The sequence below is a fragment of the Hyla sarda genome, chromosome 2 (genome assembly GCF_029499605.1).
Source record: "Hyla sarda isolate aHylSar1 chromosome 2, aHylSar1.hap1, whole genome shotgun sequence".
NCBI lineage: Eukaryota > Metazoa > Chordata > Amphibia > Anura > Hylidae > Hyla > Hyla sarda.
In genome coordinates, this window is record NC_079190.1 from 141,732,119 (window position 1) to 141,751,103 (window position 18,985).

Genomic DNA, 18,985 nt, shown 5'->3' on the forward strand with positions numbered 1-18,985 from the left:
TGTCATTGACTTTGGTTCGGTTGTCTGTCGGGGGGGGGTTCATTGGGTTGTTTTTTAGTTGTGTGATCCCTTGGACAACCTTTTTTTTTTTCCTGTCGGTCCTCTCCTACTGCTTTGGAATTACACTGATTAGCTCAGGGTCAGTAGGCGGGTTATATCCTGCCAGGAGGGGCCGATTTTATTTATTATTTTTTTTTATGTTGCCTAGTGTCAACCTCCTAGTGGCAGAAATATATACCCACGGTTCCTGTGTCCCCCAATGGATTCTCCGAGAGAGATTTTACGGTGGGCATAAAAAATCAACTTATTATTAAAGGATCATTAAAATTTAACTCCTTAAGGACCAAGCCCATTTTCACCTTAAGGACCAGGCCAATTTTATTTTTGCGTTTTCGTTTTTTCCTCCTCGCCTTCTAAAATCCACAACTCTTTAATATTTCCATCCATAGACCCATACAAGGGCTTGTTTTTTGCGAGACCAATTGTACTTTGTAACCCAAACAACATTTTTTTTTTTTTTTTGGGAGGAAATTTAAATGAAAACTACAATTTTGCACATTTTGGAGGTTTTTGTTTTCACACTGTACACTTTACTGGAAAAATGACGTGTTCTTTATTCTGTGGGTCAATACGATTAACCTTTTCAGGACGTAGGGCGTATGCATACGCCCTGCATCCCAAGTCCGTAAGGACGTAGGGCGTATGCATACGATTCCGATCCCTGACGCTAGCCGGTTGGGGACCGGACTGGGATGCCTGCTGAAATCATTCAGAAAGCATCCTGGCACATCGCCAAGGGGGGTCATGACACCTCCCCATGTTGGCGATCGCAGAAAATCGCATGTCAATTCAGAAATGCAATTTTCTGCTATTCCGGGCTGAGCGGGTCTCTGGTGATCCGATCGCCCGGAATATATGATGATCGGATGATCGGAGCTGTTAGTGACAGCCCTGATCATCCTGAGGGATCGGAGCGGGATTGCAATGCTGCGATCTCCTCCTATCCCCTGCCAATAGTCAGAAATGAATTCTGACCAATGGCAGCACACGACAGGGGGTACCACTGGATGTCGTGCAGAACGGGGGGAGAAGATGGCGGTGGGTACCTGAACAGAAGATGCCGTGGGGACCGCTGATCATCGGTGGAGACTGCGGAGATCAGCGGCGCAGGTAGGGAAGCAACGGTGGGGGGAAAGAAAGGTGGCAGTAAAGCGATCTTTACTGCTGCCCTTCTAGTGGTTGCCAAACTGCAACTCCCAGCATGCCCAGACAGCCAAAGGCTGTCTGGGCATGCTGGGAGTTGTACTTTTGCAACATCTGGAGGGTCACAGTTTGGAGACCACTATTACAGTGGTGCCCAAACGGTGGCCTTACAGATGTTGCCAAACTAAAACTCTCAGCATGCCTAGACTGCCCAGGCATGCTGGGAGTTATAGTTCTGTAACATCTGTCCCTTCAGATTTAGCAATTTTCATGAATTTTTTTTAAATTGCTGCTATACTTTGAAGCCCTCTAATTTTTTCAAAAAGTTAAAATATGTCCATTTTATGATGCCAACATAAAGTAGACGTATTGTATTTGTGAATCAATATAACATTTATTTTGAATATCCATTTTCCTTACAAGCAGAGAGCTTCAAAGTTAGAAAAATGCAAAAGTAACGACGAAAATTTACCACCAAAATCAAGTAGAATATGTCACGAAAAAACTATCTCAGAATCAGAGTAATCGGTAAAAGCATCTTAGAGTTATTAGTGCTTAAAGTGACGGTGGTCTGAATTACAAAAAAGGGCTGCGTCCTTAAGGTGAAAATGAGCTGCGTCCTTAAGGGGTTAAAATGATTTCTATGGCTAGATACTTTTATATTTTTGTACCACAGAAAAAAAATCTAAAACTTTTTGAACAAAATCAGTAATCTAAAATCGCCCTATTTTGACCACCAATAACTTTTTCATTTTTCCGTATATAGGGTGGTATGAGTGCTAATTTTTTGCGACGTCATCTGTACTTTTTATCGATACCAAATTTGCATATATAAAACTTTTAGATAATTTTTTATTAATTTTTTTGGAATAAAATGTGACAGACTTTTATTTTTTATTTTTTACATTTACGCCATTCACCGTACGGGATAATTAACATTATATTTTGATAGTTCGGACTTTTATGCACTCGGCGATACCAAATATGTTTATCAAAATAAAAATTACGCTTTTTGGGGGTAAAATGGGAAAAACAGACAATAAAATTTTTTATTGGGGGAGGGGATTTTTAACTTTTTTTTACTTTTTATTTTTCCATTTTTCTACTTTTTTTATGTCCCCATAGGGGACTATCTCTATAGCAATCATTTGATTGCTTATACTGTTCAGTGCTATGTATAGGACATAGCACTGATCAGTATTATCGGTGATCGTCTGCTCGATATCAGGCCAGAGCAGAAGACCCCGGGAGATGGTCGAAGCCAGGTGAGGGGACTTCCGGCTGCCATGCTGGATGATCGGATCGCCGTGGCAGCGCTGTGGGCGATCCGATCATCCATTCAGAGTACCGCACTGCAGCAGATACCGTGATTTGTATTGATCACAGCATCTGAGGGGTTAATGACGGACATCCGTGCGATTGCGGATGTCGGCCATTACTGGCGGGTCCCCTGCTGCTGCTAGCAGCCGGAACCTGCCGTGTATGACGCGAGCACCGTTCAGATGCTTGCGGTCATACACAGGACGTAAATGTGCGTCCTGGTGAGGGAAGTACAGCCAAACCAGGACGTACATTTACGTCCGTGGTCGTTTAGGGGTTAAAGCATGAAACCTATGACTAGATGAGTCTTAGAACAAAGAAAAAAACTGTTAATGACAGAAGAGACCAACTTAAATATGTTTACCCATGTGGTTAAATTGCAACATTCAGATGCCACCTACTAGACCAGTGGTTCTCAACCTTTTTGGTGACTGTACCCCCAAAAGCTGAAAGTATGTCCGCGGGTATCTCCTCACGCGGAACTTACGGACAAAATGCATGCTCTTACCTTTATACGGTAATAATACTATAATAATGCAATATGATAATGCGATACTTAATCCCCTTATGCCATTATTCCCCCCTCCATCTTTATCCCATTATGCCATTATTATCTGATATGGCAAAAGGGGATCAGAGGAAGGGGGGAATGGCACAAGGGGATTAAGATGGAGGGGGGGAAATGGTGTAAGAGGATCAGAAGGAGGGAGGAATAATGGCACAAGAGATTAAGATGGATGGGGGAAGGATTAATCATTACTCCCCTCCCCCCCACCTCCATATTAGTCCCCTTGTGCCAATATTCCCCCCTCCATCTTAATCCCCTTGTGCTATTATTATCGGATATGGCAAAGGGGGATCAGAGGAAGGGGGCATAATGGCACAAAGGGATAAAGATTGAAGAGGGGCGGGGGATAATCATCACCCCCCCCTCCATATTAATCCCCTTGCGCCATTATTCCCCCCCCCCCTCCCTCCCTCTGATCCCCTTTTGCCATATCCGATAATAGCACAAGGGGATTAAGATGGAGGGGGGAATATTGGCACATGGGGATTAATATGGGGATTTACTTTTTCACTTTAGCAGGCCTCCTGTGGTCCCATGTGGCCTGTCCTTGGATGCAGCGTGTCCCGTTCGGCGTGGCCGCACTGACATGTGACGTCCTCCTGCGCTGTGCGGCACCTCTTCACAACGTCATGGGAGGTCACACGTCTCCCCGGCAACCACGCAGCTCCCTTACAGTAGCCGCGGCCGGCCGCACTACCGTACAGAGAGCTGCCGCGGCTATGTGCTGCCAAATACTGGGCAATGCATGGCCGGTATTTGTCAGCGCATTTGCGTACCACCCAAACAACCAGTGGCGTACCTATAAGGGTACGCGTACCACCGGTTGAGAACCCAGGTACTGGACTATTCAGATAACCTCAATTGGGAACAGACTCAAAAGCTCTCGTGAACTACCCATGGAAAGAGGCTGCTACATATGCAAACTATTAGACCATATCATAGAATCATAGACTGTCGTGTTTTTATTCGATTTCTTATAAAATCAGTTACAACTTTCCACATGTTCAGTATGTTATTTTTATTCTCCTAGATTGAGGAGCTTGAAGAGAAATTAAATGACACTGTTCATCAGAAACAGTTACTGGCTTTAAGACTTGAAACACAAACCAAAATCCAGCAGGAAGACACCAGGTGAGATGTCACATATTGTAACGGGGGTCAGGTTGTTTACAGCATACAGTGGGGCAAAGAAGTATTTAGTCAGCCACCAATTGTGCAAGTTCTCCCACTTAAAAAGATTAGAGGCCTGTAATTTTCATCATAGGTATACCTCAACTATGAGAGACATAATGAGAAAAAAAATCCATAAAATCACAGTCTGTCTGATTTTTAAAGAATTTATTTGCAAATTATGTTGGAGAATAAGTATTTTGTCAATAACAAAAGTTCCTCTCAATACTTTGTTATGTACCCTTTGTTGGCATGACAGAGGTCAAACGTTTTCTGTAAGTTTTCACAAGGTTTTGGGATCATGGTCATGCTGAAAGACCCAGCCACGTTTCATCTTCAATGCCCTTTCTGATGGAATCTAGAGAGAGGGAGGAAGGCGCCTCATGTGCGGGATCAGTAGATCTTGTTGGTGGGGGTAGGGGACGGTAATTCCCAAGCCGCTTACCAAAGTTGGTTGTGCGCCCACACACAACAAGGTAAAGTGCAGAAGAAGTAAAGAAGAAGGTCCACTGCAGCCCTCCTGGGTGAGAGTAAAATCAAAACCGAAAGACCAGGGAATCAGGAGTTTGTCTGGCGCAGAGAGGAACCATCAAGCAGCCAAGTAAAATCAATGGATTTATTAGATGCAACGCGTTTCGCTGTGCATGAGCAGCTTCATCAGGAATGACAAGAGAAGGCTGGTAACAGATATATATACCTCCAGGGATTAACCATTAGAGTACTTTTTGAAAGAGTTGTTACATAAAATTACAAATCCACATATGAATGTGACAATGTATAAAAAATATATAAATAAATATAAATAAATAAATATAGATAGAAAAAAGTCACAAAAATAATAATGAAACAATAATGTAAAGGCACAATGGAATCATATAAACATATATATATATATATATATATATATATAATATAATTATCGCATGTGGTGTGAATATACCACCACAAGCGACTCAAGCAATCACACCGCCTAGTCACCGGTGCGGCATTCAACAACGCAAGTTGGATATTATTTTAATATATATAATATAAAAGAATAAGGACCTATAAGGTGCTATGTTTGTTAGTTCAAAAGAGTAAAAAATTGATTTGTATATCACTGCATTATTAAATGAAAAATAAACAGTGCGGTAAAACAAATCGCAACTGACCAGAGGGTGATGTATGAACACTATTTAGAGAAAGTGAAAAAAATGAACTAGAATAACTAGTGCGGTATTGAATACAGCACCCGGCGAAAACGCAGGGTGTGAATATTCGTAAAGATCCAAATTTACAAACATTATATAAATAAAAGATGCAAAAGTTTCTGTATGCAGAAGCAAAAGATGGAAGGAGGTTTTCACTCAAAATCTCACGATACATGATCCCATTCCTCATTCTTTCCTTTACCCGGATCAGTCATCCTGGTCCCATAGCAGAAAAACAGCCCCAAAGCATGATGTTTCCACCTCAAAGCTTCACAGTAGGTAAGGTGTTCTTTGGATGCAACTCAGAATTCTTTCTCCTCCAAACACGACGAGTTGAGTTTTGACATTTTCCCAATCCTCTTTTGGATCATCCAAATGCTCTCTAGCAAACTTCAGATGGGTCCGGACATGTACTGGCCTAAGCAGGGGGACACGTCTGGCACTGCATGATTTGAGTCCCTGGCGGCGTAGTGTTACTTATGGTTGCCTTTGTAAAACAAAAAGAAAAACAGGCGCTCCCTTGTGAAGAACCAACGGGATCACAGGTGTGTGGGAGGGGAGGGAAAAAGTGAAGGCTCACCCTGCCAGGTTGTGTGCACTCCCACACAACCAAGATGTGCGTTTGATATAATGATCCCGGTCTGCAGCCTTCCCAGAAATAGCGGAGAGATATAAAGCGAACTTCGGAAGAGATGGGAATACCGGCGCTGACCAAGGAGAAGACAATAGAGCCAGGTGTGTAGCGAACAGATTTAATCCAATGCGACGGGTTTCACCGCGTTTGCCTTTGTTACTTTGGTCCCAACTCTCTGCAGGTCATTCACTAGGTCCCCCCGTGTGGAGATCTTGCGTGGAATCCCAGATCGAGGGAGATTATCAGTAGTCTTGTTTGACTTCCATTTTCTAATAATTGCTCCCACACAGTTGATTTCTTCACGCCAAGCTGCTTGCCTATTGCAGATTCAGTCTTCCCAGCCTGGTGCAGGTCTACAAGTTTGTTTCTGGTGTCCTTCGACAGCTCTTTGGTCTTGGCCATAGTGGAGTTTGGAGTGTGACTGACTGAGGTTGTGGACAGGTGTCTTTTATACTGATAACAAATTCAAACAGGGGCGATTAATATAGGTAACAAGTGGAGGACAGAGGAGACTCTTAAAGGACATCTGCAGCGCTGGTACTTAAAAAAAAAAAAAAAAAAAAGTTTACCTAATCTGATAGCTCATTAACCCCTTCACGACGAGCGACGTACATGTACGGCGCCGCGAAGTGTCGCTTGGCGCGCGGCGACGTACATGTACGTCACGGGGTTCCGGGAGCGCCGCGTCACCGGTAGAGGTGATCGGACCGGGATGACTGCTGTTATCTAACAGCAGGCATCCCGGCACATCGCCGAGGGGGGGTCCTGAGACCCCCCCCATGACCACGATGCGCGCAAATCGCAAGTCAATTCAGACCTGCGATCTGCGCGATTCCGGGTCATACGGGTCACTGGTGACCCGGTGACTCGGAAAATAAGAGGGATCGTAGGTGTCCGAGACACCCTAGATCCCCCTAAAGGGATAGGAGTTTGGTGGCAGGGTTGCCACCCCTCCTTTCCCTGCTATTGGTCGGCCGAGCGACCGACCGATAGCAGACCGGGGGAGGGGGGGTTAAAGTTCGGTTCCCCCGCTTTGCCCACCTATCGGTGTCCGGGCAAAACGTGGGAACCGTCCAGGGAGGGTCGGGGCCGAAGGTCCCTACCTGGATCCCGGATCGCGATCCTCCATGCGGGGATCCCCCACGTGCGGTGGCGGCGGCTTCCGGGTCCTGCTAGGTGAGTTGTTGCCTAGCAACATCCGGAGGGCCACAGTTTACAGTGGTCTCTAAACCGTGGCCCTCCAGATGTTGCAAAACTACAACTCCCAGCATGCCCAGACAGCTGTTTGCTGTGTGGGCATGCTGGGACTTGTAGTTTTGCAATATTTAGAGGGGTTCAGGTTGTAGATCACTAAGTGGTCTCAAACTGTAGCCCTCCAGATGTTGCAAAACTACAACTCTCAGCATGCCCAGACAGCAGTTTGCTGGCTGGGCATGCTGAGAGTTGTAGTTTTGCAACATCTGGAGGGCCACAGTTTTGAGACCACTGGACAGTGATTTACAACTTGAACCCCTCTAAATCTTGCAAAACTACAACTCCCAGCATTCAGGAACAGCATAAGGCTGTCTTGGCATGCTGGGAGTTGTACTTGCGTGCCTCCAGCCATTGCATAACTACATCTCCCAGCATGCCCTTCCGCAATCAGTACATGCTGGGAGTTGCAGTTTTGCAACAGTTGGAGGCACACTGGTTGGAAAATACTGAGTTAGGTCATAGAACCTAACTCAAGGTTTTCCAGCCAGTGTGCCTCCAGCTGTTGCAAAACTACAACTCCCAGCATGCATGGTCTGTCAGTGCATGCTGGGAGTTGTAGTTTTGACCCCCCTCCCGTGTGAATGTACAGGCTACATTCACACTGGCGGCAGATTACAGTGAGTTCCCCGCTGCAAATTTGAGATGCGGCAAATTTTCCGCCGCAGCTCAAACTCCTAGCGGGAGACTCAGTGTAATCCGCCGCCAGTGTGAATGTAACCTAAAAACACTACACTACACTAACATAAAATAAAGAGTAAAACACTACATATACACACGTACACTGCCCCCCCACCCCCCTTCTCCAATAAAAATTAAAAACGTATTGTACGGCAGTGTTTCTAAGATGGAGCCTCAAGCTGTTGCAAAACAAAAACTCCCAGCATTTCTGGACAGCAATTGACTGTCCAAGCATGCTGGGAGTTTAGCAACAGCTGGAGGCGCCCTGTTTGGGAATCACTGGCGTAGAATACCCCTATGTCCACCCCTATGCAAGTCCCTAATTCATGCCTCAAATGCACATGGCGCTCTCACTTTGGAACCCTGTCGTATTTCAAGGCAACAGAATAGGGTCACATATGGGGTATCGCCGTACTCGGGAGAAATTGCCTAACAAATTTTGGGGGCTTTTTCTCCTTTTACCCCTTATGAAAAGGAACAGTTGGGGTCTACACCAGCATGTTAGTGTAAAAAAATAAAAATTTTTACACTAACATGCTGGTGTTGCCCTATACTTTTCATTTTCACAAGAGGTAAAAGGGAAAAACGCCCCCCAAAATTTGTAACACAATTTCTCCCGAGTACGGAGATACCCCATATGTGGGCGCAAAGTGCTCTGGGGGCGCACAACAAGGCCCAGAAGGGAGAGTGCGCCATGTACATTTGAGGTGATTTGCACAGAGGTGGCTGATTGTTACAGCGGTTCTGACAAACGCAAAAAAAAAAAACACACCCACATGTGACCCCATTTCGGAAACTACACCCCTCACGGAATGTAATGAGGAGTGCAGTGAGAATTTACACCCCACAGGTGTCTGACGGAACAGTGGTCTGTGAAAATGAAAAATTTTGCACAGCCCACTGTTCCAAAGATCTGTCAGACACCAGTGGGGGGTAAATGCTCACTGTACCCCTCATTACATTCTGTGAGGGGTCTAGTTTCCAAAATGGTATGCCATGTGGGGGTTATTTTGCTGTTCTGGCACCATAGGGGCTTCCTAAATGCGACATGCCCCCCGAGCAAAATTTGCTCTCAAAAAGCCAAATATGACGCCTTCCCTTCTGAGCATTCTAGTTCGCCCGTAGTGCACTTCAGGTCCACTTATGGGGTACCTCCATACTCAGAAGAGATGGGGTTACAAATTTTGGGGGGTCTTTTCTGCTATTAACCCTTGCAAAAATGTGAAATTTGGGGGCGAAACCCACATTTTAGTGAAATTTTTTTTTTTTTTTTTTTACATATGCAAAAGTCGTGAAACACCTGTGGGGTATTAAGGCTCACTTTATCCCTTGTTACGTTCCTCAAGGGGTCTAGTTTCCAAAATGGTATGCCATGTGTTTTTTTTTTGCTGTTCTGGCACCATAGGGGCTTCCTAAAGGTGACATGCCCCCCAAAAACCATTTCAGAAAAACGTACTCTCTAAAATCCCCTTGTCGCTCCTTCGCTTCTGAGCCCTCTACTGCGCCCGCCGAACACTTTACATAGACATATGAGGTATGTGCTTACTCGAGAGAAATTGGGCTACAAATATAAGTATACATTTTCTCCTTTTACCCCTTGTAAAAATTCAAAAATTGGGTCTACAAGAACATGCGAGTGTAAAAAATGAAGATTTTGAATTTTCTCCTTCACTTTGCTGCTTTTCCTGTGAAACACCTAAAGGGTAAAAACATTTACTGAATGTCATTTTGAATACTTCTGGGGGTGCAGTTTTTATAATGGGGTCATTTATGGGGTATTTCTAATATGAAGACCTTTCATATCCACTTCAAACCTGAACTGGTCCCTGAAAAATTGCGAGTTTGAAAATTTTGTTAAAAATTGGAAAATTGCTGCTGAACTTTGAAGCCCTCTGGTGTCTTCCAAAAGTAAAAACTCGTCACTTTTATGATGCAAACATAAAGTAGACATATTGTATATGTGAATCCCCAAAAAAAATATTTGGAATATCCATTTTCCTTACAAGCAGAGAGCTTCAAAGTTAGAAAAATGAAAATTTTTTAATTTTTTCATCAAATTTTGGAATTTTTCACCAAGAAAGGATGCAAGTTACCACAAAATTTTACCACTAAGTTAAAGTAGAATATGTCACGAAAAAACAATCTCAGAATCAGAATGATAACTAAAAGCATTCCAGAGTTATTAATGTTTAAAGTGACAGTGGTCAGATTTGCAAAAAAGGGCTTCGTCCTAGAGGTGAAAATGGGCTCCGTCCTTAAGGGGTTAAAAGACCTTTCCAAAGATACCTCATTTGTCCAAAACGGTCCAGCCGTTTTCTGGTAATTGCCACCCAAAGCAGTACGCAGCCATATCATAAAGACTACATTTCCCATGACCCCCTGCGCCTGCTTCCTGTGAGCTGCTGCTCTCCCCCCAAGGAAATTATAATAAAGTGATGCCCACAGCTCCTTCCCTTGTGGTTATCCCCTCCCATCCTCACCACATGTTCTCCCCTGTCCAATAGGAGAGCCGGCTGCGGCTGCCTGGAAAACAGCTTACATAGCTATAATGTACAGTGTGGAGTTGCAGGGGTGCCTCCAGCTGTTGCAAAACTACAATTTCCAGCATGTCTGGACAGCCAACGGCTGTCAGGGCATGCTGGGAGTTGTAGTTTTGCAACAGCTGGAGGTGCTCTGGTTAGGAAGCACTGGTATAGATTATGGTGCAACATTTAGGGACTGAGGACAGGGGGACAATGTGGACTTATGGACCTCTCAGCAGCAGTGACCCACAGGAATGCTATGCTTTCTCTCAGCAGCACACTGCTGTAAACTTTTTTCCAAGAGGCCAGTGAGAAAAGGGACACACAGTACAATAGCTAAAATGGTTGTGAGAGGCAGGCACATTAAGGGTTACTGCCTTCACTGACAGCAGCACACTTTAGCACTCGGGCAGAAGTCAACACGGAGACGGAGTGAGGAGGAGAGGGGAGCTGGCCATGCTGAAGCTGATTGCAGACACAGGCTCTGTTTCTGCTCACATCCAAATGGCTCAGCTCACAGCCCTGAAACTCCTCTACTGTGCGCTCAGCCAATTAGAGCAGAGCACATAACAGCCTAATGAATATGTATGAGGTTGGAGGAGCTGCAGGGGGAGTGAAGGATCCTGGGAGTTTGTGACGTAGCGTCGACCTAGCTGACAGCCCCATAGGGAATAACAGGTAGACGCTACTCACATTAGAGCCCCAGAAGAAAAACATTCTTAAGCATATTTTTTTTTCCATTATACTAGCTTTAACACCGAGGAGTACTATCAGGGTTGAGAACTCCATACATACACCATTTATCTCCTCAATTTTGCAGTATATTTCTCTCCAATAAATAACAATCTCCGGGGTAACTCTGTTGGGAGAGAAGCAGAGCCCAGGACACATGGGGGGGATGGGGGAATACCGTTAAATACCGTGGAACCGCCATCACTTACATAAATACCGTGATACATGTTTTTGCTCATACTGCCCAGCTCTAATCTCCTCCTCCTATTTCTGTAAACTCTTTGAATTTTTTTTCAAAATTTGTCAAAGCTGTATACACTAACGAAGTTTTTTTTATTTATTTTACCATCCATTGTTTTATTTATAATCTCAGGGTATACTGAATATATGCATCCTCCATTACTAATAAACTCAATGAAAGCTTTTTTTAAGCCAATATAATTCAACCATCCTCCCCCCTTAATATTGAATTCTTCTTTCAGTTCAGTCCAGTTTTTGAATTCACCTTTCCCCCATAAATCTTTTATCCATAATACACCCCGTATTATGGAATAGACTTGTCTTTCCTAGCTCTCTTACTTCAGGGATATTCAAATTATCCAGCAATGGTGCCCTATCCATTACTCCCTTTATATCCATCTCTTTCCTAAATACCTTCCATGTTTTAACCAAACTTTTAACCATCAAAATCTTCCATTTACCTTCTTCTATCTTCCCTGATTCCAATAACTGGAATAAATCCTTAAATATCACACCATCAGATAACAAAAAGTCAAAGAAAGCTAATTTTTTCCATTCGATCAAGAACAAAAATTTGGCCTGCCAAGAAATACTTACATTTTTTTATACAAATATTCCAATTTGATTCTTGTTCTTTTTCTGCCCCAGATCAGTGAATTGAAAATTGAAAAATTTTTTCTAAACAACCTCCTCTCGCACCAAATTGGTGTAGATCCAAATACATACAGAATCTTTGGCATCAAGATTGACTTGATCAATGTTATCTTTTCCGCTTTAGATAAGTTTCAATCATTCCATACGTTTACCTTTTTTTCAATTTCCCTGCTTAATGTTAGGGTGTTCAGCTGATGGTATTTTCCTATCTCACTTGATATATTTATCCCCAGATATTTAAATTACTTTCCTTTATTTATTACCCGTAGTCCATATTAGGGCTGGGCGGTATACCGGTTCATACCGAATACTGAAATTTTTGTGCTGCACGATATGAATTTTAACCCATACCGCAATCCTGGTTTGGCCCCTTCCCCTCGGGAATGAATAAATTGCCAGCCCAGCGCTGCGCTGTCCCCACATTGGGGAACTAATCCTATGTGACCCGCGAGCGCTGTTCTGCCACCCCCCCTCCCCCCAATTAGTTATTAGCCCAGCATTGCGCTGTCCCCCTTGGGGTACCACTCACATATGTCACCTTCAAGCACTGCCCTCCTTGTCCTCCTGTTTTTCGCAGCCGCCGGCACTGCCACTCTATACCAGTGGTCTTCAACCTCCAGATGTTGCAAAACTACAACTCCCAGTATGCCCGGACAGCCGTTGGCTATTTCGGCATGCTGGGAGTTGTAGTTTTGCAATATCTGGAGGTCCGCAGGTTGAAGACCACTGCTCTATACTGTATCCCTATGGTCGGGCTGCAAAAGATAAACAAAATAAACTTTAACTCGCCTTCCACGTCGGTCCGGACCTGCTTCCTAGGGAATGGAATGTCAGAGAGCCGTCAGCCTATAACCGGCCGCAGCGATGTTCCGCCTCTGCCGGTGATAGGTTGAGCGCACTGTCATGCAAGATGCCGGCTTCTTACACGACAGTGGGCTCAGCCTATCACCGGCCGTTGCGGAACATCGCTGCGGCCGGTGATAGGCTGACTGCTGTCCGACGTTCACGTCCCCAGGAAGAGCGTAAGGCCAAAGTAGGAACATGCGTTAAAGTTTAGTTTTGTTTACCCTTTGCAGCCCGGGCATAGGGATACAGCTTACAGTATAGAGTGTTAGTGCCGGCAGGCCACAACAAACAGGAGGACAAGGAGGGCAGCGCTTGCGGGTGACGTGAGTATTTACCCCGATGGGGACAGTGCAGCGCTGGGCTAATAATTATATTTATTTTTTTGGGGGGTCGGGGGAATACCGTTATATACCATGGAACCGCCATAAGTTACAAAAATACCGCAATACACATATTTGGCCATACTGCCCAGCCCAAGTTTGTATGTCCTCCCTATATTTTCGTCTCCCAGCGGCATAATAACCGATTTCAACCTATTTATTGCCAGTCTAGAGAATCTACCATAAGTACTTATTATTTCTATCACTCTTGGTAAAGATTTTTTTTCGTCTTCGAGGAACATCAAAATATCATCTGCATATATTGTAATCTTGTCCTCTCTCCCCCCTGCTCCAAAACCCGCTATTATCTCATCTTTTCTTATACTGTCTGCCAATGGTTCTATAACCATCGCACATAGCAGGGGGGAGAGGGGACAACCCTTCCTGGTCCCCCTCGTCAGCCCAAATCCTTTAGAGCTCATGCCATCTATATTTATCTTCCCAGTGGCTTATGAATACATCAACTTAATCATTTCAATCAAATCTCCTCCCACACTATACTTTCCCAACACCCCCCAAAGGAAGTCCCACTCCATCATGTCAAACACTTTAGGATTATACTTGCAGCAATGCACAGGTTGTCCACACAGCACCTATCCCTGAGATCAATTCTCACATTTTGAAACAGTTTAAAAGCAAACAATTCAAAAGATTAATAAATGGAAACTAAAATGGAGATTTAAAACAACCATTTAACCATTGTTTTACTTACTTTCGATAGGGTCCCTGGAGAATAACAGCTGGCAAAAGAAGGTTGCAGCAGCGCTCTTGATCAAAAAATGGAGGCTCTTAGCACACTTTTTGATCAAAATGTGTCCCCCATCCACCACGCGGAGGAGGCCTCACTTTGGATGGGACACTAACGCTTATTCCACTCACCTGTGCTGGGCATATGGCCTCTGACTGGGTGACATGCAGGATCCACTATCAATTTAAAAAACCTCCTGTACCCAGCCAGGGGTGCACGGCTAAAGAGGGTGTCACTCCCCCTAACTTGTATAGCAAAAAAGAAAAATAGCTAGCTTGCACCGTGTATTAGGTAGGTGTACTGGCTATTTTCTTCTTTTTGATTGGTTACATCAGTTTTTATCAGATTTTTCCTTTTGACATTATCATTGCACACAGGGAATAAACAATATAAAATACTTATGTAAATGTAGTTTGCATTGAAAACATATCATTAGAAGAGAGCCTGGAGGCCCTTCAGGCACATACAACATTTTGAAGTGCCTGACAATCCCATGCAGAGGTCTAAGTTCTAGGTTACATTAGGTGTGTCGCTTCCCATGACAAAGTTTAAAAAACAAAAACAAAAAAAAAACATCATTGGATGGTCTGTAGCATATACAACCTTTGTCTTCCCCCTCCGCATGTCCTGTTCCATTTCCTTCTCACGATCATCTATTGGCTTTTCATTAAGTATAATTAATAACTCTTGTTTTACACTGTAACCTTATATCTTTGTTCTGGTTCATTTGTCATTAATTTTCAGATTAGAAAATTCCCTTGCCGAATAACTGCTTAAGTTTTATTGTTTTCAGATGGCTTTTCCAAGCATAATTTGGAAGGGATGGAAGTATTATTTTTTGCATTATGGCACACCTAATTTTTTCATGAAGCGGCGGAGGATTTTTCGATTTAATAATTATAGCAGAAACTAAAGTAATAAATTCCAAATCACGCTCAAGTCTAGAAATCTGCTACTAAAAAAATTGATGCTGGGCTCATCTTCGTATACAAATTTAAATCAATAGGAAACCTTTCAACCCCTACTCTGTTGAATTAATCTTAACATCATTGCAACCATGGATTTATGAACCTAGATGTAGGTGGCACCTCCAGATTTGTCATTTGCAGTAGTGTTCCCCTCTCCTCCACCCCAATCGGTGCTTCTTCTCACTCCAGCCCTTTCAATACTCACTCTCCACCCTCAGGGTTTGTTCGCACAATGTCCGTACGGAATTCCACTGAAATATTCTGCACGGATATTCTGCTGCACTGTGCACACGATGGAATTTCCACAGCAGATGTTTCTACTGCAGGAATCTGTTATTTCTGTGGAAGCCAGAATCAAGACGTGTCTATTCTTTCTGCAGATTTTGCTCTGAAATGTATTTCCTTCTAGGAGACTGCACATTTCCAAGCGGTCCTAGTGCCCATTGGAACTTTGAAATGTGCTGTATGTCTGCTCGTGTTTTCCGGGCAGACATTTCGCACATTTTTCTACTGGGTGAACATACTCTCAGCGGGCAGGAGGTCACACACAGGAATGCTATTCTGTTTTTTGTTTCTATAAGCTCTTTCTACCTGACCAGAGTGGGCACAATGTTTTCAATGACTGCCTGCATTACGCATTAGATGGAGGCTGTCGACACCCTAATATTTAGGGTATGAATACACACTGCAGATCAATTGCAGAAAATTTACAACCCAAAAAAAAGATTTTGGTTCCACACAAAAAAATCTATTAAAATCAGTGGCAGATCTGCACCAGATCCACAGCATGTGAACATACTCTTGGGGGCCTATACACATTCACACTGTAGAATTTCTGCCTGCAGAGTTTGTCTGCAGCCCTAGACCCGTGTGGACATGCTCCGTCACCATTGATGACAATGCAGTTTGCATGAAATTCCGCATCAGAAGTTCTGCAGTGTGCACAGTGCAGCAGAATCCCATTGAAGACAATAGAAGGCTGCTGCATTGGAATTTTGGAAATTTCGTAGTGTGAATTGGCCCTTAGGGTACATTCAGACTTACTATATATATTGCAGATTTTCTGCTGGTAAGTCCATGATAAAATCGGCAGCATATATAGTACTTGTGAACATACCCATATAATTCCAAGCTGTAGATTTGCTGTGGATTTTCTGCACCAAATTGGTTTCTGATTTAAAGCACATTTTTTGTTTTGGTGCAAAACACTGCACATTTTCTGCAGCATGTGAACATATACTTCTGACTGCTGGGAGAAGAACCAAGTCTGATTTTACTGAATGGCATTTTGATCTGGCATAAAGATCTGCCCAGCTCTAGCTTACAGGGTATTTCCCATTTTAAGTATACCTGTAAAGCAGATAGTTTTTGTGCACCTTTTCTGCGTGTAAACATATGTAATTTTTCCTCTCAACTACAGGTTTTGATGTTGCAGTTAGGTTACATCTGACTTTAACTGAGCTTCAATCTGTTTTCATAGTTGTGCCTAATGGAGAAAAACAATGCAGCAATTGTGAAGAAAATGATATATGTTGTATTTCTGAATAGCTACCACTATTTGCATGTGTTGAATTATTGTCTGATGTCAACATTTCTCATTGTATTTAGAAAATATCAAGAACAAATGAAAAAAGAAATGGAAACAATTCTGTCGAGGCTCAAACAATCGGAAGAAACAAATCGGCAGCTGAGGGAGCGTGCAGGGAGTATACGTCGTAGCTTACGTGACCTGGAGTTATCTAAGGAAAACTATGACCATCTGAGTGGCCTTCCTGAGGACCAGCTCTCTATTCCTGAATATGTGTCTGTAAGTAAGACCTGTAAAAATGCTTAGTCTATTTGAAATTTACCTCTTCAGCCTCTATAAAGGTACGTTCACACTACGTAGTACCCACGGAATTACGCGCAATGAACTTTAACATCAGTGTGAATGGGTCTTCCGAGGGACCCTTTAACACTGAGCAATTTCAGTGGCGGACAATTCTACCACTGAAATTGTTCCGCTCAAAGAAAGAACATGTTCATTCTTTGAGCGGAATTCTGCGAGCACTGCATAACTGTCAATGATGACGGCGCAGTGCCGCGTGGTCCTACCGCCGCCGGCAGCTGCCAGGCTGAATCTCCGCTCGCTGAATTCCGCAAGCAGAGATTCATCGTGCGTTCCTTATTGTGAACACACTCTAACTGGGTTATCTGAAGGTCCACAGAATAGGGGATAACTAGCTGAATGGTGGGAGTCTGATTGTTTGGGCTCCCCAACTTATCCTAAGAACAGAGGGCAATTGTCCCCGAATGAATGAAGCAGCAGCACACATGCTTGGTAATTTTGGGAAGCCCCATAGAGAAGCATTTGAGCACTGGCTGTGCCTACACACTGCCATCATTTTCCCAAAGCAATACAGACATAGATTGTTGCGATTTTCTAAAGGATTATTACATCAGCCTGGTACTGTAGTGCATTAAGGAAACCTATCATGTTAAAAATGCAGTCCAATCTGCAGACATCATGTCATAGAGCAGGAGGAACTGAGCAGATTGATAAATAGTTTTGTGGGAAAGTTCCATGATAACTTGTCATTTATTTCAAGAAGTCTGGGCTGAGTAGTGAAGGGGCAGTCCTACTCGGGGATTGTCAGCTCTTTTTATATACACACTTATACACAGACAGCTGCCAATCGCTGAGTAGGACCACCCACAAAGTGCTTTACATGAATAAAGCTATCCTGGAATCCTTTCACACATAGAACTGCCTTGTATATGCAATGAAGGGGGCATGGCACTTGCTGGATTACTGCAGTCCCTTCACACATCTGAATGATGATGTTGAGGCTAGAATTCTAAAACCGACTGATCTGATACTGGTTGCTTGTATTGGGGGATAAGCCTTAAAGGGAACTTGTCATCAGATATATAACTGGTGGCAGTATGTTATGTAGGGTAACATTTGCATTCTTGCTTTGTCCAATTGTCCTTCAGGCCTTCAGCGATAGTGAACATAATCCCTTTTCAAATTGTCCTGCTCTGTATGGTAATGGCCCGTAAGTAGTCCGAGGCGCATGCGGCATCTTCAGGTAGTCACCGCTACTCGGGCTGTAACCACTGCTACTAGGTGGAATTGACAGTCCGTGCCGACCTGCATCACTGCTCTGCTCTATGAGCAGAGGGAGCAAGTCAGTGATGTTACTTTCAGGGGTAATTTTACATGATTAGTGTGTCGGAAGCACAGATACGTAAGCATATCTGTGCTTGGATCAGAACGGGCCTCATTCAAACTAATGACCCAAATTTAGTGACTGCATTCAGTTCCTTTTTCTAGTGTGTGCTAATTTTGTCTCTGACTGAAAAGCGTGGTCTGCCAAACTTGAATACCCTCAGAAAACTGATCCCAACATAGTAACTTGGTGGCTATGTTCGGGTCCTTGGTTTCATTGGGGCCTGTGCCGATTCCAGCACAGATATCACTGAAACCTGGTCGGCTACACTTTTCTGTCCAGTCCTGAAACGAAACTTACATTTCATTATTTTTACCATTAAAGTCAACTGAAGCAGGTCATAATGGAAGGCCTATGTTGGCTCCATTGTGCTTTCCATTTCAATTAGTTTAAAATGAATGCAGAGAAGACGAAGGGTCTATCAACCCAAAAAGCATCCATGCTGCTTCTTTCTGTGCCCTGTACCAGTTTTTATCCTGTATGCTATCCAAATGCCTTTGGATTTCATGATGTTCCAATAAAATCTGATGATTTTATCGCTGACAGACCACTATCTTTCCTAAAATTAATACATTAACCCCTTAAGGACGCAGGACGTAAATGTACGTCCTGGTGAGGTGGTACTTAACGCACCAGGACGTACATTTACGTCCTAAGCATAACCGC

General features: G+C 43.6%; 1 protein-coding gene across 2 annotated transcripts in view; it reads left to right on the forward strand.

Moving 5' to 3' along the window:
* The window catches only part of PIBF1 (progesterone immunomodulatory binding factor 1), a 233,321-nt gene that overhangs the window by 7,836 nt on the left and 206,500 nt on the right, over positions 1-18,985 (forward strand). For both annotated transcript variants that reach the window (XM_056555507.1, XM_056555506.1), the window contains exons 3-4: positions 4,122-4,222; positions 16,716-16,914. In XM_056555507.1, the coding sequence (XP_056411482.1) occupies positions 4,122-4,222; positions 16,716-16,914 (300 nt within the window). The remainder of the gene's footprint in view (positions 1-4,121; positions 4,223-16,715; positions 16,915-18,985) is intronic.